Below are 26189 nucleotides of genomic sequence, written 5' to 3'. Positions count from 1 at the left end.
CGGGCCCTGCGGCCGCGGCCCTCGGCGGAGCGCGCTGCCCGCGCTGCGCCGGCCCTGCGCATTTCGGGAAGTTGCTTCTCCCGGTGTGCTTGGGCCGCGGCCTCCGCGTAGAGTCCAGCGATTCGCTTGGGAATCTGGCTGCGTGCTTTTTTGCGTGGTCGAAAGCTGTCTCCACCCGGTGAAGAGCCTTCCAGAAAAGCGTCTTTTGCTATTTTGATGCTGCTGAGGGCCAAGGCCAGGAGGAATATCTAGGGCAAGAGGGACTTAGCGTGCGCGCTAGATAAACGTTTCTGCTTTGTAACTGGGGAGGCCGGGCTCTGCTGTCGGCTCTTCCTGCTTTATTCGAGGGCTGCCGGGTCAGGGGCGGGAGCAGTAACCGTCGGGCCTGGCTATCGAGTGCAGCGCCGAGACGATCGAGTTTAACGCTGAAGTGGCGGGTTCCCTCCCCCCACCATTACTTTTAACTATTTCGTCAGTTTCAGAATTAAATGGGGCCGCTGAATGTGGGTCGCCTGAGTTTACTAAAGGGAGGAAGTAAGGAAGTAGAGGCGCAAAGTCTGGGTTGACAAGCTAGTGTGGTTCAATCTCCTGGAGGGCCGAGTTGAGATGACCAAAGCTGGATTTATGGCTCAGGACCCAGCAAGGCAATTGGGGGCTGCTGCCAGAGCCTAACAGCAAGTGCGAGCGGGCGCCTCGGGCTGGTCTCACGTGGCCTGTGGAGCTCAGTTGTTGGAGTCGGGCAGCGGCTGTTCGTGCTTCAGGGAGACCTGTCTGTTCCAGCACTTGGTGGTCATGAGCGAGAGTTCTGCTTATTCTGTAGCTTGGAGGTGGGCACGCCGGTCATGTTGGGGATGAAGACCTGTTTGTCCGTTAAGATCACTGAAACATGAAGCTGGGTGTAGGTTACTGGGAGTTTGAGACACTACTGTTGAAATTAGATACTTCGGTGAAGGTGAAGATTTTAGGCAGAAATACATTAACCACAGAAAACTATATTTTTATTGCGTTGTAGTTAGGCTGGTTTTGTAGCAGTCAAAAACAAAACAAACCATATGTAAATTATTCTGCATTTGATCTTACCAAACTGCTAAACCCGTTTTTTCATACCCAGAAAACTAGGTAGTGCACAGCTTTACTGGGTGAAGTGATTCGTACCAAGCCAGCCAGTCATGGAGCAAAGCCTGACTCACGGGAGTTGATTTACAATTAAGTCAGCATTTAAAAGTCATTCCATCCCATGTGCAGTTGGCTGCTCACAGGGTCGCAGTTTGGGGTTGTTTTAGAGTCTGTTTCTTGAAAGAGTTAATTGTCTTCTGACCTGTTAGAGTAGTCAGTGCATAAAAGTGAGTGTAAATATTTGATGGCAATTTGAAGAAAGAGGCCTCTTTTTTCAGGCTTGGTTTTGTGGTAAGTTATCCCCCTTTCTGGTCCTGGTGGTTTGGTATTATTACCGAAGAGAAGCCAGATAGTTGTAATTAACTGCATGCGCCAAGTTCAAACTCTGAGCAAAGTGTGGTCTTCAGTGTTGAAGGAGATAATTGATGACAGGTGAAAAAAACCAGGCGGTCAGTTGTTAAGCAGTGTGTGTTCGTGTGTGCTGTGCACGGCCGGCACTATGTTCATACTCCTTGGTCCTCGTTCGAGTGTTGCCCACAGTGTTTCACTGAGCAGAGCTGTGGATTGGGATGAGCCGCAAGGAGAGTTGGAGTTCTCTAAGGCCTGGATTGGTTTCCTTACCGTGATTGTACACAGTGACCTGTTATGGTAGTCCTGTTGGTGTGGAAACAGTGTCTGGTGGAAGCTAACATATTTTGTAGAGAACAAATGTTTAGATTTTGCTTGTGGAGAGAGCCTTTATTTCCTAGAGTAAGAGCCTTGGGTGTGATTGGCATCTTTGCAGTGGAGCAGCAGGAAGAGAATCTGGTCACTCTGTAGCAGCAATTACAGACTGGAAAGGGTCCTTAGAGATCAGCTTTGTAAAGAGTTGTTCATATTTCACATGTGCATAGTTTGCTCGTTTGTATTCTTTTTGTCAGATTCTGGTCACTATTATCACCACTATCATAATTCATAATTGTCACTCCCCAAAAGAAGCCCAGTCACTTCCTGTTTCTCCTCCCCATAGCCACTGGCTACCACCAGTAAATGCACTTACTGTCGCTGGATTTGCCTGTTTTAGACACTTTATTTAAATGGAATTGTGGAATATATGGCCTTTTGTGTCTGGCCTAGCAGGTTTCCAAGGTCCATCCATTTGTAGATATACTTTTTATGGCTGAATAGTATTCCATTGTAGAAATAATAGAGCAGGCCCTGCTTATCTTCACAGTTGAGAAACTTAGGGCCTAATTTGTCTCAGTATTAATCACAGTTTAACTGTTTTGAATATTACTGATCTATTGCTTTAAGGCTTGTGTTGATTTTAGACTTTGCTTTCTGGGGTGTTATTAAAGGAAACTTCGATGTTAGGTCACAGTATTTTATCTTTTTCTCCTAGATGTTTATCACTATTGTGTAGGAACAATAATCCTATTTTATAAAACATAAATGAAACCGCTGAATTGAACCACTGTGTTGAACAGGGAAGCTGGTGATAAAAGCTGCACATTTCAAACATTCAGTTTTGAGAGACCCCTGGAAGGCTTTGAAATCTTAGGTTTGAGATAGCTTGAAAGTTTGACCTTCCTAAAAGGCTGCAGTTGTCTTCTGTTGGCCGACGTGTTGGGCTGGATTCAGCAGAACCTCTCAGACCAGAAAACCACTGATAACAGAATCAGTAAACTGAGAGAAAGCTGAACCATGTAACATTTCCCCCCTCCTTTTGTGTGTTCAGAAAGTTCAGGTTTGCTACAAATGACTAATCCTGACCTTCTGCTAGTCCTCTGCAGGTTTCCAGCACCGCCTCTTTTGCTGACTATTGATCACCAAGTAGACATGCCAGAAACATTCCCATGGATCCCCGCCAGGGAAGCCTTCCAGAGTGACCGGTGGCCACATGACCACATAGGGCAGCCCATCTTGAATCCTTATCTGCAGCTCAGGCCGCCTCCTTGCCCCTCCAGGTTACAGTATCCTCTCTCTTCCTCCTTATGAGTAACAGCCCACTCCCCTTAGTGGGAAAAGGAGAACCCCTGTCAGGAAAGGGTCAGGGCTTCTGGCATACCTTCAGAAGTACAGAAATTTGAAGAAAGCAAATGAATGTATAATTAAGTTAGACTTCTAGGTGGATATTTACAAAAGGCTGCTCTGTTCTTTTTCTTTCTTTTAAAAAATAATATTTTTAAAATTTTTTTGCTATTTTTTTTTTTTTTAAGATTTTTATTCAGGCCAGAGGTTCAGGGGCAATGAGAGGACTCACCAGAGACAGAGTGGGGAGCAGGACAGTCAGATCAATGAAGTACACTGCTGAGGGGAGCAGTGGGCAGGACAGGACAGTCTGCCATGCTGTGTGCGTCACCTCCGGGGAGGGGATGGAATTTGCACTGAAGAGGCCACCGCTTGGCTTAACTTCGCTACCAGAGAGGGCCCTATTTTTTTTTTTTTTTTTTTTCTTTAAGAGCTGGGTTGCTGGCCAGAGGTGCAGGCCGTGAGAGGATTCACTAGAGATATTGGGGAGCAGAACAGGCAGATCCACTGAATGCAGTGCTGAGCAGTGCAGCAGGGGACAGGAGAGGCTGCCGCATCTCATGTGGCTCTGCTTGGCCGGGATCCGGCTGAGACTGAACCCCAGGCCACTGGGGAGACCTGCTGTTCATTTTCTTTGTTTTTGAAGTCTGCTTAGTAAAGTCGGTCTGTTGCAAGACTAGAGAATTCACAGTCTGCAGCAGATCACTGACAAAATAATTGTTAAAAGCAGCAGTGCTGAAGGTTCACTTCATCACTATAGCAGAATATTAGGGTGTGGGAGGTCTTGGAAATAAGTTGATTCTGGTTGGGGTTCATGCCTTGATGTGTGGTGGGCTTTCATCACAGCACAGGAGAGGATCCCTTCCCTTGTCTGAGCTTCTTGGTTAATAGGGCCCACTGTGCTTGACTTGGTGACTATCAGCAACAGCAAGCCCAGTGGTTTCTGGGAATCATACTAGTCGCAGCATCAGTTTCCGCTTTAGAGGACACTGACCGAAGTATCCGGCTTTGACATGGCTTAACTTCTGACTTTGGAATCTTTGTAAAATGACTTGTTGGACTGGGGGAGCTCTAAAATCATTTTCCGTTTGTAACAGCAAGCGGGTGACGGTATTAAGTAGTATAACTCAATGTCTTTAAAGTAAAAATTTGCTGTTCTAAGACATGAGATATTAGTGAAGTAAGATTTTTAGTAACCATTAATTCTTCAGTCTTACCGCAGTGGTTGCAGGTTGAATTAAACATTGGAACTCTAAGCACGGTTATTTGTGGTGGGCTCTTCCGCCCCTCCCCCCCATATGTAATTAATAAGAGAAGTAGGGAGTAGGGGAGGGAGGCCAGGTTGCCTTTGCTGAGCTAGAAGCTGGTCTTACCAGACTGTGGGTCCTGCCTCAGAGAGTCGCTGCTGTAACAAGTTCCTGTTTGACAGTCACGCTCTTGAAACACCCCAAAGTGTTTGTACTTTCTTTTTTTAAAGATTTATGTTTTTATGCATATATGAGGTGGGGTATAGGCCAGAGGTGTGGGGTGGGGGGAGGATGGCGAGAGGATTCACCCAAGACAATGGAGACAAAACACACGGATCCACTGAAAGCCAATGTAGGAGGTCTGCTACACTCTGGGTCACTCCCTGGCCGGGGATGGAGCTCATGCTGCAGTGGCTGCACATAGCTTCATAGTGCTGAGGCTTGAGGGCTTGCACCACAAGGGAAGGCCCCCGTCTTTCTTAACTCGACCCCCTATTCTGTGCTTTCTAGCTTCTTAACACCCAAAAGGTGCTTAAGGGAGAGAAGCTGCTACCACTACTCCTAAGTTGACACTTTAAAAAGACCTTGATTGACATGTACTCTTGACAATTAGTTCACTTTTGTTTATGATTTCTAGTAATGCTCATGGTCCCTATATTAAGTAGTTTTTATAGATTCGTACATGGACTAAATACATTGTCTGGATTTCGCCTCAGGGGTTCCAGTCACACACAACCTATTGCTTTCTGAATTGTCTAAGATGTACATTGGATGACTTCTCTCCCCTGCTAAAGAACCCCTCAAACACAGCAGTGTGATTATACTTGATGCTGTTAAATTTAAAGATGGTAATTTTTGTTTGCACAGGTTTCCTCTCAAGCTACGCCCCACCCCACCCCCACCCCCAGCAAGCCTGCAGATACCCCATTATGGTCAGTAAAAGCCCCACTCTTCACCTGTGTGATTTAGCCTCCACTTTCCTTTCTGGCTTCCTCCTCCCTGCGTATGTGTCCACCCTCCTGGTCTTCTCAGTTTCTTGAGCTTCTTTTTGCCCTCTGCTTCCCACATCCTGACCCCAGATGTTCACACTTAATACCACCTCTTCAAAGCTCAGTTCTCAAAAGCCTTTCTCTTTCATCCACATTTAGCACCCCTCACTTGAATCTCACAGCCCTGTTTTATCCTTTGTAGCATTGTCAGAAATTGTCCTGCTTTTTTCATTTGAACTGGCTGCTTGTCAATTTCCTCTGGAGTGAAAGTCTGGACTGTGACTTTGCAGGTTTTGGGTGACTAGGCTCAGCAGAGTCTGGGAGGTAACTGGGTACAGGAAGCTGTGTGGGACTTACAGACCCAGTGGCATACTTGCCCTTGACTGTGTAGGTGGAACAGAAACATTAAGGTTGAGAAGTAGTAAGTGCCTTTCAGAAAAGGCACAGGCTTAGGGTCATTCGTAGCTCCAAATCATAGATCTTCCATTTACTGGGCTTTGGTTTCTGAGGTTCCATTTCCACGGCAGCCTTCCTTGCTGTCTGTGAGTAGGGAGGAAGGGAGAGCAGCCAGAGTCTGGCTGCTTTGCCTGTGCTTAGCATTGAATCTCTATTTCAGTGAAAGTTCCACTGGTGGCAGTGGGGGGGGAGTAGGCAGTCACCTAGAATAGTCAAAGCAAAGTTAATGGCCTGAGGTGGTGGAAAGTGTGAAGAGTAAATCTAGTAGGAGCAAGCTGGGCTAGCCAGGAGAACGGGAAGCGTTTGGGTTGGCCCTGGTATGCTTCCTGGTGATCCGAGTTTTAAGAAAAATAATTATACTGTAGTTAGCAGATTTCTAAGATGAGAAAAGATTTCTAAGGAAATCGAGCTTTCTTGAGGATTGAACTCTAAAAGAAGCTTCTGTGTGTGTGAAGGGGAATTCCGGCGAGGTAACACAGGCCTGGTGTCTTCAAGCTGGGTGTCCCAGAGCAGCCGAGGACTTAAAATGCAAGATACTTGAAGATGAGCAAAGAACATTCCCTATGTTCTTGACATGCTTACTGAAGTTTTAAAAAGTTACCATTCTGGGGGTAACTTTTTAAAAAGTTAACATTCTGGGGCCTCCCTGGGGGCGCAGGGGTTAAAGTCTCAGCACTATCAAGCACTTAACCAGACTGAGTTCCATCCCCAGCCAGGGAACTGACCCACAGGGCACAAGGAGACCTGTTCTGTATGGTGAATCCTCTCCTTTCTGGCCTCCACCGCAGTTCTTGTATGCATAAAATAAATATATATTTTTAAAAATCCTCAGTACTCTTTAGAACTGTCTTTAGACCCCCTGGGTGTTGGGGCTTGGTGTTGCTCTATAAGGAGGGAAGGCCAAAGGTATTTTTCCTCCATCCCTTCCATTTTCTGGATGCAACAGTTGGTATTTCAGGTGTTGGCTCAGCTTTACTATAAGCTAGGCAGGGCTTGTGTTTGTTTATTTATTTATTATATATATATATAATAGTTTATTTTCACATCATTTTGTAAATTTAGGACTTGTGTTTAATGAAAGCAGGGCTCAGTACAGAGGGAATGACAGGGAGGGAGGCTTGTGTGGGGCAGCGGTTTTGGTCTGGACTCAAGAGGGCAGGCAGCACAGGCCTGTGAGCTCTGGTCCGGCTCAGCAAGACTCATACTGCCATAGTATGGTTGGAGTATGGGGCAGGTGAGACTCCACTTCCCTGCTTGGACCTGAGAGAGCAGCCTTTACTTCTGAGTCTCACCTTCCCACCTGGGTTTGTCTTTGCTGTCTTATACTGGATTGGGAGTGATCAGTAAGTACTTGGTGAGGAGGGGCTGGGACTGGGACTTTGTTACATGCTTTTTTAAACCCTTTGAATTATCCAGGCAACAAATAGAGAATGTTTCTAAAATGTGCATGATTTGGTTGTCTTCCTGAAACAGTTCAGCAGGTGGCCCAGCAAAGGACGGTATTGTCTGTATCCCATTTTTTCCCCTAAGATTTATTTACTGGTGCATGCCAGAGGTGTGGGGTGAGAGGATTAACCAGAGACAGAGTTGGGAGCAGAACAAGTGGGTAGACCAAAATCCACTGCTGGGGGGAGCAGCGGGCAAGACAGGAGAGGAAAGGTCTGCTGTGCCATGTGGGTCACTTCCTTGGCTGGGTATGGAACTCAGGCTGCAGTAGCTGCTGACAGCTTCATAGTCCTTGTGTCACCAGGGAGGCCCCTTGTCAGTATCGCAGTCTCCTACACCTTCCAATTTAGTCTGCTTACCTTTGGTGCTTCTGGTCACCAGTGGTCGCCTGCTTTTAGCTGGAGTGCACGGAGTTGGAGAATCGCCTGGTCCACACCCTACCCCTTTGAATTAGTGGCTTCTAGCCTCAGCTTTTTCCAAACAGGAAGTTTGCTTTGCCCACTGTCAGTTACGTTGGTTGTAGAAACTCATTACTTTGAAATGTGTGGTATGGGTGAACCCATTGTTCTTGAAACAATGAAGACAGTAAGTCCTTCCTCAGAGTTACTTGTTTTCTAGGACAACACACCAGTTACTAAAGCAAAACAGATCTGATACTTTTCTTTGGGACATTTTTTATCTATGTTCATTTTCCACACCTAGGAGTAGGAATCATTGTAAGGCTGACATTTGAGATCCAGAGTGGGTCTGTCAACAGGCTGTATTCCCTCTACACACCAAGTTTACTCACTAGTAATTATGACGTTAGATGAACATAATAATGGCTATGGCAGACAGTGAAATTCTTCTTAAAGTGAACTTCAAATAAGTATCATAACATCAAAATTAGAAGAAATATTAATACATGCATAGAAGAACTGGTTGGGGTACAGGACAGAGGTGTGCGGTGGGCGGCAGGTGTGTCTGAGGACTCTCCAGAGACGGAGTGGGGAGCACAGCAGGCAAATCCACTGAAACCCACTGCTGAGGGGAGCAGTGGCAAGACAGGAGGGGTCTGCTGAGCTGCGTGGTCACTCCCTGGCCGGGGATCGAACTCGGCTTGTTTAGGTGATGGCACTGAGACTTCCTAGGCTGCCAGGGAGGTCCAGCAGCAACGTATTTTTAATATTAAATTGTACCTTAAAAAAAAAAAAAGCCCAAACTTTAAAAAGACCAGAAAACCAGGCCTTCCCTGGTGGCACATCGGGTTGGGACGCAGCACTGCAGCCACCTGCAGCCGGCTTCAGTGCTAGTTCTATCCCTCACCCCGGAGGTGTAACCCCCAGGTGCAGCAGACCTCTCCTGACCCACCCGCTGCCTACTCTGTCTGGTGAAGCCTCCCACTGCCCCTGCACCTCTGGCCTGTACCCCAATTCTGTGTGTATAAATAAAAAAATCTTTTTTTTTAAAAAAAAAGTAAGTTGTGCAAGAAAGAAAAAGAGTTTAACCTCTTTTACTATTTTTTTTAAAGAAAGGGAAACCTATATGTCCATGTAAATTTAATAAAATTCCAGTTTCTCTTAGAGAGCATCATAAATTTTATCTGGCAAAAACTACTGAATGTTTTCTTTTGTGAACGCAAGGTGACATGGGCAAGCAATAGCGTCATTGATAATTATCGCTTTGTCCCGGTCGGGTGTCCAGTGTGGGGTGCTCATGAGGCAGGTGCTGTCTGCTTTCTTGGCGATAGACCTGGCACCTCTGGCCTTTCTCTAGCAGGCATCTCTGAACTTGGAGCTTTTTGCCCTGCATCATTTATTTTCTTACATTTTACTGTAGGATAGTTAACAGCCTCCTCCTCAATTCTTTGTACCATCTCGGAGGAGTCCACCAGTCCACTTCTGGGTGATGATAGGAAGCTTAAGTGCATATTGTAAAGCGTACGGTAGCCGCAGCTATTTTTCTGAGCTGAGGCACGCTGGCAGGGGCTTTGTTTTAGGCAAAGGTATATATTACTGGCATCGTTTAAAAGTACAGGTGATATTTACAAATAAATGGCAAACCAATAAAAACTGATTTAAAAAAGTGGAAATTAAAAGTTCATTTTTGCATTGTTCGTTAGCTTCCTTATGCGTCGTAAATTGCACGTGGCCGGCCCTCCCTGGTGGCGCAGTGGGTTAAAGCACAGCACTGAGAAGCTGAAGCTGCTTCCGCATAAGTTCGATACCCACCTGCCCTGGAGGTGACCACAGGGCGCGGCAGACCTCTCCTGGCCCGCCCGCTGCTCCCCTCAGCAGTGTACTTCGTCGATCTGCCTGTTCTGCTCCCTGCTGTCTCTGGTGAAGCCTCTCGCCGCCCCTAAGCTTCTGGCCTGTACCCCAGTTCTGTATGCACAAATAAATAAATCTTTAAAAAAATCCTAAAAAATTTGCGCATGGCCATGCACTGGCAGGGCTGTGCTGGGGACATGCTGCCTTCCCACCATGCTGCTTCCACTGGGAGGACCTGAGGACAACCTCTCAGTAAGCAGCGTTGTTTTCCAAGCCTCCCTGGTGGTGCAAGGGGTAAAGTCTCAGCACTGTCAGGCCGTGGCCAGCCATTGCAGCACGAGTTCACTCCCCAGTCAGGGAGGTGACCCACAGGGTGCAGCAGACCTCTCCTGTCGGACCAGTGCTCCCCACTCTGTGGTGAATGTTCTCACCCCCACACTTCTGGCCTGGACCACAGTTCTCGTGTGCATAAACATATAAGAAAATCTTTTTTAAAAAAGCTGGCTTTGTATACCTTTGGACATATGCCTCTGTACTTTCCTTGCAAAATCTCCCTTAGTCTTCTCAGTTTTGGAGTTACCTGGGTTTGGTTCTGAGCTCCCTCTACTTTTTTTCTCCATAGGAATCATGCAGTCTTGTGGCTTTAAACGAGTATGCCAGTGATTCCCATGCCTTTCTCTCCAACCTGCATTTTTATTTTTATGCCTCCATGCTCGCCACATCCACGCCATTTCCGAAAGTCTGTCCACTAGGTGCTGTGAAAACCAAAGGAGGCCTCTGGATCTTCTGCACTTCGTCTCTTCCCCATTCTTCTCCACTGACCTCCAGGAAAGCATACAAGAAGCTTAGCTGGCACACTTGACATCCCTGCCTGCCCCTCCCCCATCTGATTTATTGCCCAGGCTTGTTTTTCCCTCCAAAAATAAACTTGATTCTACTTTTTTTTTATTAGATTTATTTATTTATCCATACGGATCTGGGGTACAAGCCAGAGGTGCAGGGGCAGTGAGAGACTTCACCAGAGACAGAGTAGAACAGGCATATTGACGAAGTACACTGTTGAGGGGGTCAAGAGAGGTCTGCTGCGCCATGTGGATCACCTCTGGGGCCGGGGATTGAACTCGCACTGAAGCGGCTGTGGCCAGTTTGCCGGGCTGCATCCTAACTGGTTGCGCCACCAGGGAGGGCCCTGATTCTACTTTTTTTAAAAGACCCTCTGACAAGTGTGATCTCTTGGTAGTAAATCTCATTGTTTTGTTAGCTTGGTATCAGAAAGTATTCCTTATTTCTTATCCAGAAATTTCCTCTACAGAATAATCTACTTTCTCAAAGTGATAAAATCCCTTGGTCTGTAGGTCAAAGGTCAGTGTAGTTTATCTGTAAGGGGCTAGATTTGTAGTTCTACAATTTTTGCTGCAGCTCTAATAATGAGCTGCTATTGTGGCATGAAAGTAGAACCTCTAGTATTATGCACATAGCTGTGTGCCAGCAAGATATCCATACAGACAGATGGCACACCACATGGCATGAGTCATAATAGTATCCTCAGTGGCCAGTACCCTGTGTCCATGATGACAAATACTTGAACACAGGCTGGTAAGTTGGGGGGAATACTATTCAGTCATGAAAAGGGATGGAGTTTTGACAGCTGGTGCAGCATAGATGGACCTTGCGACCTTGCTTCTTGTAATAAGCCGGGCCTGTGAGAGTGACTGCTACCTGATTCCATTTACAGGAGGCCAGAGTCAGCAAGTGCATAAAACAGAGTAGAGATTATTGGGACTGAGGGGAGGGATGGTTACTATTCAACGGGTGCCGAGTTCTTGTTGAATTTGATGAAGCTTTGGGCATAGATCCTTGTTGGTAGTTACACAACATTGTAATGTGTTGAAGGCTACTGAAACTGCACATTTACAGATGGGTACAATTATGTCAGTAATCTAAGCATTATGCTTATGTCTATTTTCCCAAAGCTTTAAAAAAAAACAGAGGAAACCATGGAAAGGGGTGGGGGGGGTGGGTTTGACAGCCTGGATCTGAGCCGCTGGTTGTATTGCAGATTCCTGTGTCGGTGGTCAAATCTATCGGCCTGTATTGTAAGGTGATTCCTTCCAGTCTTAGTGACTCCCTCTGGTGCTTGATGCTTTGCATGTTGGGACGAAGAACTGAGGTGCAAGAAACATTTCTTTTTCTGTCTCAGTGTTTGGGTTACCCCCAAATCATGTTGAAGTTCTAGTCCCCAATATGATGGTACTTGGAGGGTGGGACCTTTGGGAAATAAGTAGGTTATGAGGACAGAACCCTCCTGAATGACATTAGTCCCCTTATAAGAAGAGACAGAGGGGAGCTGTGTAATGTGACGAGGAGTTAATTGTGTGAGAGGGTGGTCTAAGAAGGCATCTGTCTGAGACCAAGCAGATGGTCTTCTCAGGAACTGAGCTGATCTCGATCTTGGACTTCTTAGGCCTCCAGAACTGAGAAACCGATTTCTGTGGTTTATTCCTCCCAATCTTTTTGTTACATCATCTTGGACTGTTACTCCTGGTCCCTAGAACAGTGCCAGACACAGCCGCGCAGCAGTGGGCTAAAGCGCAGCATTGTGCCACAATCCCTGGTGACCCACATGGTGCAGCAGACCTCTCTTGTCCCACACACAGCTCCCTTCAGCAGTGTAGTTCAGTACATCCACCAGTTCTGCTCCCCACTCTGTCTCTGTTGAATCCTTCCACCCCCACACCTCTGGCCTGTACCCCACTTCTGTATGCACAAATAGATAAATATTTTGAAAAGCATACATGCCGGTGCAGGGAATGCTTTGGCCCATGGGGCAGTTTTGCCTGGAGTTGAGCGTGTCCGTCACGGGACACTTGAGTGCTCCCCATATGTACCTTGCCCACACAGTGAATCTCAGACAACACTGAAGAAAAATAAGATTCTCTGCCTACTAAGCTATACTAGGCCACAGAAGGTACAGCCCAAGGTCCCCATGGCTGCCTAAAACCATGGGTCATGCTGAACCTTGTGTGTGTGTGTGTTTTCCTACATGTAGATTTATGAGAAAGTCTAATCTGTGGGTGTGGGCCCAAGTAACGAACAGTAACATAGAGCAGTACACTGCGGGAAGTGTGAGTGTAGTCTCTTGAAACACCTTGTTGCACACAATGTTTTCGGATTGCAGTTGGCTGGATATCAGCTGCATAGTGGGAAACCATGGGGTGGGGGCTGTGGTGTCTGTGCCCCTTGAGAGGAGGTGTAGTAGTCGGTCGGCGAGATTGGAGCGTGAAGGGGCTGTTGTTACATTCTGGGAGAGGCTGCAGGTCTTCCGGGGCGAGTCCAGCTTTATCTCTATAGCTGTTAGTCCATCTGTTTGTCCTTAGACCCCTTCAGCCGTCTAACGGGGTGACCTTGGTGTGTAGTAATGTGGGTAATGTAGTTTTTCCTAGTTTAAGCAAGAGGCAGCTAGCTGAACCATCAAGTGCACAGGGCTTGGGCTAGGCTTGAGGCGTCTGCCGCCGGCCACCTTGTTAGCCCAGAGCAAGACGCAACATCTCTGTGTGCTCTGTAAAATGAAGTTGCTTATTGGCACATTTCTTAGGGTGGTACAGGCAGTGCCTACTTTTTGTTTTCTTTTTTATCCAGTGCCTACTTTTAAAGAGAAAAAATAAATAGTAACAGCCATAAAACCAAGGCCAGTGCCCTCCATAGTGGTGCAGCAGGTTAAAAGCACAACACTAAAGGCCACTTACGCATGAGTTCGATCCCCGGCCCCAGAGGTGACCCAGAGGGCGCAGCAGACCTCTCCTGTCCCGCCCGCTGCTCTCCTCAGCAGAGAACTTCGTCGATTTGCCTGTTCTGCTCCCCACTCTGTTTCTGGTACAGGTGAGAGGTCACCTCCTGCCCCTCTGGTTTGTACCCCAGTTCTGTATGCATAAATAAATCTTAGAAAAGTGTGAACAGTCCCTGTCATGGTGGCTGGGATTGTTTGTGACGGCCATGTGCCAAGATGAAGAGCGGCGGGGAGGCGCTTATAATTTGGCACTTAGAATCTGCTGTTTGTGCTGATGGGGATGGGGTTTGATGGCCACTTGAATCAGGGGACTTACATCTTTATCTTGCCCTCGCACTCTAGCTCCTCTTTGAGGTCGCGAGCTTTGCACCGGACAGCTGGTGTGGCTGGAGGCTGACGGCACTGGAAGGGTTCAGTTTGGGTGGGTGGATGTTCTTTTACACTGGCAGAAAGGTAGTGCAGGGTGAGACTGTACCCAGGCCTGGAAGTCCTTATGTTACTGTTCCTTGAGAAACACTTTGACGGAGAAGTTGAAATATTCAGTTAACATTGAAATATTTGGAGTGTTCAGTCTCTGGGCATTTAACTCATTTCAGAGGCAAGGCCAATGAAATTTCAAAACAGAATGATTTAGAGTTTGTCAGTGTTACTATCAGAGAATAATCTGGAAGTTCCAAGTAAATGCTGGAGTCAAAGAATCAATAAGCTCTCTGAAATGGGCCTGGCCTTTCAGTTCACCTGGGAAGCGAAGAAAAAACAGGCAGTTGGCCTGTGATGGGCGCGAGGGCAGGAGAGCTGGAAGGCCAGAATGGCTGTGTGGAAGTCGACGAGACCTCCTGGCACCCAGCACGTCCAGTCGGAGTAATCTATCTTGGTCACGGGCTGCACCAGGGTGAAAGTATATCTCGTCTCTTCTGTGTCAGTTTGTCCTATTGCATCCCTAAAGCAGAGAACGGACTGGGAAGAAATGACAGGCCTTTAGATTTGCAATAGTAAGACGAGTCGGTGGCAGTGGAACAAAGGGGAACTTTTAAAGGTGACCGGTAGGACTTGGTGTCTGCGAGAAAGGAGAGTTGAAGCCATTTTTCCACCTGCGGGCGTGAGCCGGCGTAGGACACAGCTCTGGAGCCACCCTGCGTTCTTTGAACATGTGTTGACTGAGGGCCAACAGTGTGCAGACTTGGGCAAAGTTCTGGGCACACGTGGAGCTCAAAGCTGCTGAGCACCTCTGTCCTTCAGCCCTTACAGTGAGAGAGGTGAACAGGAACTGCACCACTAAAATGTGCCCTGAAGGAGGGTCGATGGTCTGGAGCAGAGAGGTAGCAACCTGACGTGACCAGCCGAGTCACTGCCCCCCTGAGTCCGGGCAGGGAGGGTTCATGTGGACTAAACAGAACCGGGCTGGGGGAAGAGCCGGCAGCAGGGTAGTGGGAAAGCCGATTAGAGAGAAGTGGGAGCGCAAGTAGGAAAGGGGGTGACAGGACACCAGTGTGAAACCATTCCAGCGCCCAAGAAAGAACCCCAACCTAAAGGTCGATTGTATCCAACATTGAAGCTTTTGGGGAACCTTCATGCATGTTTAGCAGATTGGAGAGAAAGACTGGGTGTTGGTTTAATGGCTGTAAATCACTTGAGCGCTGCTTCATAAAAGCCCTCTTATAGTTCTGAGACGTATTCACCCCCTTGTACATTTTTAGTCAGTTAAGATCTTACGATGTGTTTCAGATGAAAAAAAAGATATCGACCACGAGACGGTGGTTGAAGAACAGATCATTGGCGAGAACTCTCCACCTGACTATTCAGAGTACATGACAGGAAAGAAGCTTCCGCCTGGAGGGATCCCCGGCATTGACCTCTCAGATCCCAAACAGCTGGCAGAATTTGCCAGGTAAGTTCTGAGAACTTCCCATTGTTTCAATTTTAGGAAGTATACTGAGTGCTGCCAGCTGTGTTTCTCAGGGCCTCAGTGACAATGGTGGCTTGTGTTCTTGCTCTAGGGAAGCTTCTGAAAACAAAAGCAGTTCGGTTTAGTTTTAGTAGTAACCATGCTGTTAATGTGTGTGGCACCATTTTAGATCCGTGCAAACAATAAGATAAGACAAATACACTTTAATTGCATAGCTGACAGTGCTTGTGAATTGCACAAAAAATGTTGGACATGGATAGCATCGCGCAGCCTCTCCTTTGACCACATTGAAAGGGGGCGGGGCTCCATTGTCCTGGGCTGAGCTGCAGGGCACCTGGGTCCCTGCCCATTTGCCACACTGACCACAGGAAGGCTCACTCAGTTCACGCTTCAACCCATCCCCAGTTAAATGCCAGTGTTTTTGTTAATTTAAGTTACTGTGGCAGGAAGAAACAAAACATTTGGCGCTGGGACCCTGGGAGTGTGCAGGGGAGCCATCAGGAAGGGCTGAGCCCCGGAGCTTGGTCGGCTGCGTCTGCAGTGGGGCTGCATCTGTGGAACCTTGCCTCTCTTCACGTTGTTTGTCTTCTACTTTTCGGCACTTCTGCAAGGAAACCCAGAAAGATAAAAACCTTGAAACAGAAGGAAATGAACTAGTGTAGCCGGGTGCAGAAAGTGGGCCCAGGCACGGCCCACGAGCTGTGTGGCAGTGGGGTCCAGAGGCAGAAATGTCTGGTCCTACACCGTCTCCAGACTAAGCAGCGCGCCTTCTTTTCATTCCCTCGCGAGCATTGTGGTAGGAAAGTGCTGGAGGCCTTGGAGGGTTGTGGCTCCCTTCACCGCCTTGCTGCGAAACAAGCCACGTGTCATTTGGAGCCTCAGTTTCCCCCATGTCAAATGCCCGTATGAATCCTGTGACTTTAAAGAAAGGTTTCTTGCCTCTTTCTCTTTCTCCCTGGTGAAACTCTGGGAGACATCCATTCATTTATTTCTGTTATCGGGGCTTAACAAAAATTAAGGCCCCACCCGTGATGTTGTGTTCCAGCTGTTACTGCCATTCATGTTCAAACACAGCATTGTGAAGTACATATTAAGCCCCCCCCCCATACACGCATCAAGCCCTTGCTTCATATTGCGCGTCACTAGTCCATCACCTTTTCCTTATATACTCAGAAGTCAGTGAGGGCGTGGACCACCACCCCAGAATGGGTGACAGGGAGCTTAAGAGGCAGGAAAGCTTGGAGGAAGAGGGGGTATGGGCTTGCCCTGAAAAGCATGGGGTTTTGATGGCTGACTCCACAGCAGGAGTGGGTGAGTATAGCAGGGAGGCCTACTAGTGTTCATTGGGTCGTGCCGCAGAAGGAGGTGCTGCTTTACCTGGGAACAGGTGCTTACAGGAAATAATCGATGCTTCCGCCAAGGTGCATGGCCTTCACTTGCTGAAGGTTGTTATGTTGAGCGGGATGGGGGGGTGCTATGATCAACGATTGGATTGGGCAGATTAGTTTTCAGCCGGATCCATGCTAGAGGGGTGCTGGTGCAGCTGGGCAGCAGGAGAGGCCAGTTGGACAAGAACTGCTGGAGGCCCGAGCAGAATTATGGGCAGTCGAGACTGTCAGCCAGCGTGTGTGACTGGGGATAAGGGGAAGATTGGGGGGGGGGCGGGGCATGCAGAGGCATCCAGATGGATGCCAAATTAACACTCAGCCTCTTAGGTGACAGGCAGTTGGGAGATGGCAGCGGTTTGGGGTGCAGTGAGGCTTGTGTGGCTCAGAGTGCAGTAGGGCTGTGGGCAGTGACTTGAAGAGAAGAGACTGTAGCCTAAAGCTAGGCAAGCCCTGGCATCTAGATGGCTCATTGTGATAGAAGGTCATTTAGACAGGAGGAAGCCTAGAAAAGTAAGCACTGCATGCGAAAGCCAGGTGAGGTTCCAGAAGGACCAGGGCAGGGGATACAATTTCTCTAGCTACTGTATTATGGAGAGATGACGGTAGTTGAGCTGGGGACTGAGGCAGGTTTTCCTGTGAGGATGTCTGTCCTGTGTGGGCTGTGAGCAGTAGAGATCAGCAGGTGGTGGTAGCTGTAGCCCTCGGTCACCCTCGCTTCAGGGTGGGATGACCTGAAAGTTTGCTCCACATTGTCTGAACGGAAAATCCAGGTGTTTGAGCCCTAATCTTAGGAGACGTGTCATTGTTGAGGTAGAAACTTTTGCTTGTCTCCAGTCTTCCCACTCTCCATTCTCAGACCCTGCTCCTCAGGGAATTGCCTGTTCACAGGGCCTGAGACCAGGCGCCACATAGCCGTCGTTTATGAAGTTTCAAACACCTGAGTATAAAAGAATACAAAGGCTCCAGAGAGGAAAGCTATGTCACCTGTAAAAAATGCAAGACTGCAGAAAGGCTTTTCTCCCGTAGCAGTAGCTGATTAGGAGACTGGAGTAATGTCTTGACATTTCTGAGGGAAAATAACTATATAGAGAATTCTTGACCCAGCAAAGCTGTCAGCTATGAGAGCAAAATAATGACAAGTGTGGATGCCTAAAAGGTCATTTGATGTCATATGCATCTTTGTGAGGGTGTTCCTTGAGGATATACTCCAGTAAGACGAGGACGTATATCAAAGGGAAGACCCCCCCTGAGAATACGGTGTAAAGAAAACCAAGCAGACAGCTGTGCAGCGGTTGGGGAGACATTCTCAGTTTAGGGTAGGAAGTCACTGGGTTCTAAGAATCTCTTCAGGAAAAGTTCACTTCATTTAGTGGTGGAGAGAATAAGAAGCGAGAGGATCTTAGTGGTGTGAGAAAGTGTATTCTAAAAAAGAAAAGATAATCAGACCCCATGAAAGGGGAAACCACAGCTTTAAAGGGGGGGGGGGCAAAACCTAACAGCAGGGCATGGCTGTGGCAGTATTTAACGGGAACTCATTTGACCTGTCAATAGGTAAGTCCTCTCCTTGACACTGAAGCTGCAGTATTGGGTTTGTAGAGCAGGGAATGTGATCCTAGCACACAATTGCATTCTGGAGTGACCAGTATTTATCTGGTGATCTGACGATAAACGGGGTATTTTCCCTTATAATCAGTCTGTTACGGATTTCTTTTTGTATTCTGAACAGAATGAAGTCTTGTCAGTCTTGGCAGTGAACACAGAGTAAGGGCATAGCCAGAGGGTTTGGGCATTTCGAGGTGGGCTGGATCAGGCTCATCCTCACCCCATTTTCCACAGTATCCCTTGAAGCACAGCGAAGTAGGTCTGGCTGGGAAGTAGCGGTGTTGAGGCACACTGGGGCCTGAGTGCCTTGCTTTGTTAGGGCTCACAGCCTGCGAATGTGGGTAGCAGCCGAATGGGGTTCCGGGTGGCCCAGAATTACTGGCTGGGGAGTCTGAAAGCCAAAGGCTGGGGATGCACTGAGTTTCAGAACGCGCAAGGGTGGGGGCGCCCATTCTGCTGGCCTCCTGCCTCCCCGCCACTCTGGCTCAGAGCGGCGCCGCTGCGCCTGCTGCCGCTGCACTGCGAGGCAACGAGAGGCTTCAGTTCCCACTGCCTCGCCCTAGGCTGCTCAGTAATCAGTTACCTGTGCAGGCCAAGAGTAGGGAGTAGCAACATCATTGGAAAGGCACGGGGAGGTGGGCTGTGGGTGCCTTTGTACATACTGTGAAAGGTGGTCAGTGGGTGTGGTCCGGTGACTTCTGTTTGCCATTAAATGGACAGCCAGTCTGCTTCCTCGTAGCGCCCGAAGTGAGTCCTTGGAAAGCCGCTGGTCCAGAAAGGTCAGGATGAGGAGTGGTTGGTTAGGTCAGTCCCAGACTGGTTACTTTGTTGGCTCCCCACTCTTTCCACAGGGTTAGTGTAAAGATGGTGTGGTGGAGCTGAAGGACTTCTAATACCATCCAGGAGTATGTGTATAAACGGTCTGTGTAAGAGAGAATTCATTAAGAGCCTTGGTCTGCTCTGTCTAAAGCCACATTATTCTTGGCCCAAGGAGTGGAGGCGAGTTGTGCCGGCACACGGTGGCAGTGTGACCCGGACCTCCTATCGCACCAGTGCAGGTCAAAATCGGTGCTTCCGGTCTGAAGTCACCTCAGAGGCTTACTTCATTCAAGAACCACTGCTTCGAACATGTTCCCTCCCTGCTCCTGTATATTTAACTTCGTCAGAACTCTGGGTTCCCGCGGTGCTTGCGGAAAGTGGCGCCGGGAGATGTGGCTTTTGGCCCTGAAGTCCAACCTGCAGTGTGACTCCTTTCCTTCCCCTCTGCAGAAGAGCAGGCACAACCCATTCTCCACTTTCAGTTGGGCAGGACACCACTGCTGGGTGCCTGGCTCCCCTCGATATCTTCTCCACATGGAGGGACAGGCCTCTGCTCGCGGGTGGACGGTGATGGGGTAGAGTACGAACCCAGGGTTAAGTACACCTGGCTTGTTTGAAAGGCGGGGCTGGAGCTTAGCCAGGCCCATCCAGCGCACGGCAGCCATGAGAAGACGCTGTCGCTTCCCAAGAACCCAACATGCAGCGTCACTTCTGGTCCTCCTAGCTCTGCTTACAGAATAAGAAACTGAGGCTGAGAAGTTCACGTGTTTTGCTCAAGGTCATGCAGCTGGTAGAAGTCAGCATCGAGTCTCACATCTCATTCCGTCCCATCCATTAGTGCCCCTGCTGTCGTCATCGTTGTCTCCAGTCCCAAAGATCTCTGTGCGGTGCCCTCAGCGGACGGCTCGGATGGCGTCCTTTCTGACTGCGTAGGCTTACTCACGGGGACATCCCAAGGGGGTGGGGTATGGTTTTAGTTTTAAAATTTTTGTAGGATTTCAAATTTGCGTTACTTTATAGTTGCCACGAAGATTTTAGTCTTCCCTCACAGAACATTTTCAGTCTAAGTACACTGGGGGGAAGTGACCTTTTCAATGTTGGCATTCATATTCAGTGGCCACGGCGCCCCCATGGGTTGCCTCATTGCCACTCGAGGGAAGACGGACAGTTTTTCAGGCTGCTCAAGGGTGACTCATTTCGCCCTCTGTTTCTCTGAGTTCACAGGTGATTGCCCGAATATATTTCAAGCTCTCATTCTAAAACTAAATTTTTAAATACCAGCCTATCTTCTGGAAGTGACATTTTAAGGAAGAAAAAAAAAAAAGGCCACAATCACAGCATTTGCAAAGTTAGGACTTGAATAAATTGGCACATGAGACTGTTCTCATTATTTATATTTATGCATATATTTTAAATTTTCCATGATGACAAAATTAAAAAGTAAGTTTCTAGGAATATAAATTAAGGAAATGTACCGGAGGGAGTCGTCCTCCTGAGTAGCTCAGTCTCACTGGTCCTGCTGGCGCGGGTGTCTCACTGCTGGCCCTGCTTTCTAACCCCAGCATGGGTAGGAGAGGGAAAGCGTCATCTATAGGATGTATGACTCGGATAGTTTTTGAGTCGGGCTTAAGGTAGAATTTGCTAGAGTAAAATCTACCAGCTTTTAGGTGAGTGCCAATCTGTGAGTCTGGACACACAGTTGGACCCACAGCACTTCCGTGCAGTCATCAGGAGGGCACCTCAGTTGGGCAGGCGCAGGTGTGGCGATGGCTGTGTTAGCATTTGCTTGAGAACCTTCATGTGAACACAGTCGGCTCGGACTGTGCCTCCAGGCGGCGCAGTAACACAGAGTTTTGCCTTGCCTGGTTCTGGGAACTGACACCCAACCTCCCAGGTTCAGTGGTGCTTAAGGTAACAAAGATCAGCTTAGAACCTGGACATAGCAGGCACTTAGAAATATGCCAGTGATGATCCTCTCCTCATGAGGAAAAACGATTGTCTCCAGGGGCGGGAGGGGAAGTTTGCAGGCTGAAAATCTCTTCATAGAACATATTGCTGTATAGATTTGAACAAGCTTCTTGGAGATCAGCCATAGTTACCTGACAAGTGGTTTCACCTGTGCTGCTGTGACACTCAGAAGCACCAGGCTGGATGAGCCCCTGAATTCAGGTTCTAGAAAGTCAAAGCACTACGGAATCCTTTTTCAGAGTGGGAGTGGGGAGGAGGACTTTGTTAGGGTCTCTGCTGACTGAGAATGACACAAGGACCTGCTCACGATCAAGTGGTGGTAACTACCATGTGGCGACCGAGTCATTGGCCTAGTGGTTTAATAAATATGAAGCTGCATGTAGACATGAGTGAAGTGGCAAGAAAATCTGTTTTAGAGATGTAAATCTTTTTTTCTAGGAACTCTTTAATCACCCCTCTACCACACACAGATCTGTAGGGAGTATTTGGAGAGAAAGTTTTGACAAAAGACCAAAGGTTGGTTCAGTGGAAATGGCAGGTAGGTAAGTGTCCAGTTGGCAAGCTCTGGTAGAGATTCCACACAGGACTCGCCCACGCCCGCCTGGCCAGGACACAAGTGGGCCAGGGAGGTGTCCAGGAGAGTGAATGCTCTGCTCTGAAAAACTGTCTCCCTCCCACCACAAGCGGACACAGTGGAAACGGAACATAGGAGAGGCTAGGGGCCTCCTGGCCACAGTCCTCAGGGACTCCCTGCAGTTGGTTGCTCTTAGACACGGCCCTGCGAGTAGCGGCGTAAATCTGTGTGGATGAACTGTAACGACGGACCTGTGGAACGCTCTCCCAAGGTGCCTTGCTGTGGCCCCGCCCCTCACGGTTGTCAGAGGTGGATGGTGGGAGCTGTGAAATCCCCCTCCAGCCTTGACTCCCTTCTTACGAGCTGCCTCTGGCCGCAGCAGCTGCTTCGGGAGACCTGGCTTTGCTCCCCTGTGTTTTTCTGGGCTTTTGGCCTTTTGTATTTTTGAAGTTTTGAGGAAAGAGCAGCCGCTTTGACTCACAGGTGACAGTGCCCGTCTAAGCCGCACGGACTAGCCTGAGCCAGGGCGGCGGGCGCTCTGAACGGGACGGGCACCGGCCTCCTGGGCTCAACCCGCCCGCACGCATGTGGTACCGCAGCCTCCGTGCCTGTGAGGAAAACATCCAGGGACTGTGTGGTTTACGCCAGTTGAGTCTACCCACTCCTACAAATCTCTCTCTCTCTCTCTCTTTTTTGTTTTTTTTTGTTTTGTTTTTGTTTTTTTGGTAAGAATGAAGCCAAGAAAAATTAAAGAAGATGATGCTCCAAGAACAATAGCTTGCCCTCATAAAGTAAGTAATGCTAGGGGAAAGTGTTCATTAAACTGTGAATGGAGTTTTAGAGAGCTTTTAAGAAGATTGAGGCACTGTGATATTTGGTTTCTAAATTCAGGAGACTGCTGATTATTTTGTGCTAAGTTTGTTCAGTAAAGGCCACTTACTATTAGATGGGGTTCCTGTAGGCCATGTTTTTGTTACAGTATATTGAACATACTATTAGAACTTTATTTCTTTTTGAATCATTAACACATTAATGTTAAGGCAGTGGGTCATAACTCACCGTGGACCTTTATGGAACTGTAGGCTCCTTCTGGAGAGTATTTGGAATCTTGCTAAAATAAGCCTAATAAGAGGTGATAGTTTCCTTCACAGTTTCCTTAATTTACCCTGTTAACTGCCTGTCACTAGAAGGCACTTAATTGTTTTCAAATGTGGTTTGTTTGTAAGATAACCGGTAGCCTGAAGTGTTGGTGGCCTCTTTCAAGCTTAATTGGACATAAAAGTAACAGAAAAGTAAACACTTAAGTGCAGAAAACAAAAGGGGTGAAATTTTGAATGGAAGAAAAACTCTTAAAATCCAACAAATGGGGCAGGAGAACCTTGGTTGCTCGGTTGCTGCTCTCGGGGGGGCGATTTTCCAGCGCAAGGTGATTGCCTTTGGGGTCAGAGATGAACACATTTGAAAACAGTTGTGCCCTGGCCTGTCAGCACTCCAGCTTCTCTGTAAATTCTTTTCCATTTTTGAAAAATCCCATTTTCTAAATGGAAACCCAACCTAGAGGTCAAGGTGGAAAAGCTGCGGCTTCCCCCCACCCCACCCCTCGCCTGTGAAGCGTCCAGTGGCCTCGTGCTGTCTCCTGTCTCCCCCGTGCTGTCTTCTCATCCCCATCCTCCCATTGTTGGGCAACAACTGCAGAAGAAATTGTGGAGCCCCGCTTCTCGAGCACCGCACCCCACCTGCCCCCGCTCTGGTGTCAGTTTGCCTGCTTCTGTGCCCAGTGTCTCACCAAATAAATTTCTTCTGTAGTTGCCATACCTTGGAGAGCCCTCTTGCTTCTTTCTCTGTCAAGAAGGGGAAAGAGGCAGAGAGAAGAGGGGACAGTAGGCGGCGGAGAATGACAGCCCATTCTCGCAGCGCAGGTTGCGGGGCCCACCCCAGGTGGTGGTGGACTGCCGTCACCTTAGCTCCATTTATTTATTGGTGCTTCTGTCACTTCATCTGGGACATCGTGGGGTGAGGCAGCTGTGGTGTAGCTGGAAGCCGGGGTGTTGGGTTCTACTCCCAGCTCGGCTTCTACTGGTGGTGTGACCTTGGGCAAGTCTGCTTACAGACATCTCTGAGCCTCAGTTTCCTCATCTGTAAGACAGGGGTTTGCACTCGATGCTCAGGCCTTCTCCGGCTGTCTGGTTTTTTTTGTCCTAAGTGATTTACTATTTCTGCTGTGACCCTAAGTCGGGGGGGGGGGGGCTTGTTTCGTTTTCATGTGTCAGTGAAGGTTGTTAAGTGGTGAATCCTGTGTCCAGTTTGCAGTGTGAACCACTAAGCTTCTCTCTCTGTTCAAAGGGCTGCACAAAGATGTTCAGGGATAACTCTGCCATGAGAAAACACCTGCACACCCACGGCCCCCGAGTCCACGTCTGTGCAGAATGTGGCAAAGCTTTTGTTGAGAGCTCAAAACTAAAACGACACCAACTGGTTCATACTGGAGAGAAGCCCTTTCAGGTAGAGCTGCCCTTCCCCTCACACCTCACACCTGCCGTGCACGGGCTGGCCCCCAGGGAGCAGCGGGGTCTTAGCGCTCGCAGAGAGTGGAGCGTGGCGCTGGTGTCCTGGCTGGATCGCGGGGCCCCTGGGGCCTTCACTCCCCCAGAGGTAACGTCTGTGGCGCTGGTGGCAGAGGCGCAAGGTGGTTGCCCAGGCGGGAACAGGTCTGCCAGGAGGGGCAGAGCTCTGCATTCACTGCAGGGTCGGGGTCCCTTAGTCTTGACTAGTAGACGGACTGCGGGGGGCGGGAACTCCAGGTTTCTGTCGGATGAGAGTAAGTGTAGTCGGTGCTTGTCGTGGTTTGGCAGCCTGAAAGTCCGGGAGCGCACTGGCAGTGCGGCTAGTCACTCTCAGTGTGGTTCTCTTGGTACTTGGCACCAGAAACCTCGCCGCTGTATTAGAGACGCAGAAGAGCTGTACACGTCCCGGGCTTGGGCTCATCGGGGAAGATTCTTGTTACGTCGCCGAGACGCTCTGCCCCGAGATGCTCTGCCCGGGACTCCAGGCGGACTGGCCCGGGGCAGGGGTGCTTGGTGACCGCCGCTTTCTTGGGTGTGGCCGGTGGCCAGCCCGGGCCTGCGCACTCTGAGCGGGCTCTCTCTGGTCTCTCCTCGACAGTGCACGTTCGAAGGCTGCGGAAAGCGCTTTTCACTGGACTTCAATTTGCGCACACACGTGCGAATCCACACCGGAGACAGGCCCTATGTGTGCCCCTTCGACGGTTGTAATAAGAAGTTTGCTCAGTCGACTAACCTGAAATCTCACATCTTAACACATGCTAAGGCCAAAAACAACCAGTGAGAAGAGAGAAGAGCCTCTCAGCTGTGGGAAGCGGCTTGCAGGAGTGTGATTGGGAATAAATACGCCTCTCCTTTGTATATTGTTTCTAGGAAAGAATTTTAAAAATGAATCCTACACACCTAAGGGACATGTTTTGATAAAGTAGAAAAAATTAAAAAAAAAAAACTTGAATAAGATGACATTGCTAAGATGCTCTATCTTGCTCTGTAATCTCGTTTCCAAAACACGGTGTTTTGTAAAGCGTGGTCCCAGCAGGAGGACAATTCATGAACTTCGCATCAAAAGACAATTCTTTATACAACAGTGCTAAAAATGGGACTTCTTTTCACATTCTTATAAATATGAAGCTCACCTGTTGCTTACAATTTTTTTAATTTTGTATTTTCCAAGTGTGCATATTGTACACTTTTTGGGGATATGCTTAGTAATGCGATGTGTGATTTCTCTGGAGGTTGATAACTTTGCTTGCAGTAGATTTTCTTTAAAAGAATGGGCAGTTACATGCATACTTCAAAAGTATTTTCCTGTAAAAAAAAGTTATATAGGTTTTGTTTGCTATCTTAATTTTGGTTGTATTCTTTGATGTTAACACATTTTGTATAATTGTATCGTATAGCTGTATTGAATCATGTAGTATCAAATATTAGATGTGATTTAATAGTGTTAATCAATTTAAACCCATTTTAGTCACTTTTTTTTTCCGAAAAATACTGCCAGATGCTGATGTTCAGTGTAACCCCTTTGCCTGTTCAGTTGCAGAGAGTGGTGCTCAGTCGTAGAATGTATTGTACCGTTAACACCTGATGTGTACATCCGTGTAACAGAAAGGGCAACAATAAAGCAGCGATCCTACAGAAAGAACATGGCAGAAGAGATCTGTAAGCACAGTCTTATTTCCTTTTGTTGTCCAGAATAATTATAATTCTTGAGCCTCCCAGAAATTGGAAGCTAAATAAAGCAACTCAAGTTTCCTTTATTTTGCACTCGGTTACAGTGACTCGGAAGTAGAGCGATGCTTGGGTCCTTTAGTCCTTCCTGTGTGTGCTGAATTCTGAGAGCGCAGGTAACAGGCACCCTGAGTTAAGGAACTACCTCAGAGCACCCCTAACAGGCCCGCTGGCGATAGGTTTTGACTAGCCCCCGGCAGCCGTGTGCTGCACACGCGTGCCCCGCCAGTGTGCGTCCTCAGGTAAGATGCCGGCTGAGTCCAGAGGGGAGCCCCGCGCGCCCCGGAGGGGCGAGGGTCGGCCGCCTGGCCGGAGAGCAGGCGCGGTGCTAGCTGGCAGG

General features: G+C 48.3%; 1 protein-coding gene across 1 annotated transcript in view; it reads left to right on the top strand.

Moving 5' to 3' along the window:
- YY1 (YY1 transcription factor) overlaps positions 1 to 25770 on the top strand; it is a 26961-nt gene extending 1191 nt beyond the window's left edge. Inside the window, exons 2-5 of the mRNA XM_004681577.2 lie at positions 15026 to 15188; positions 22288 to 22348; positions 23901 to 24059; positions 24720 to 25770. Of these exons, the coding sequence (XP_004681634.1) occupies positions 15026 to 15188; positions 22288 to 22348; positions 23901 to 24059; positions 24720 to 24902 (566 nt within the window). The 3' untranslated portion in view covers positions 24903 to 25770. The remainder of the gene's footprint in view (positions 1 to 15025; positions 15189 to 22287; positions 22349 to 23900; positions 24060 to 24719) is intronic.
- Positions 25771 to 26189: the final 419 nt, after the last annotated feature.

This window comes from Condylura cristata, unplaced genomic scaffold (assembly GCF_000260355.1).
Source record: "Condylura cristata isolate star-nosed mole 26May11 unplaced genomic scaffold, ConCri1.0 scaffold00013, whole genome shotgun sequence".
Lineage (NCBI taxonomy): Eukaryota > Metazoa > Chordata > Mammalia > Eulipotyphla > Talpidae > Condylura > Condylura cristata.
Note: the sequence above shows the minus strand (reverse complement) of the source record. Positions and strands in the feature narration are given on the sequence as shown.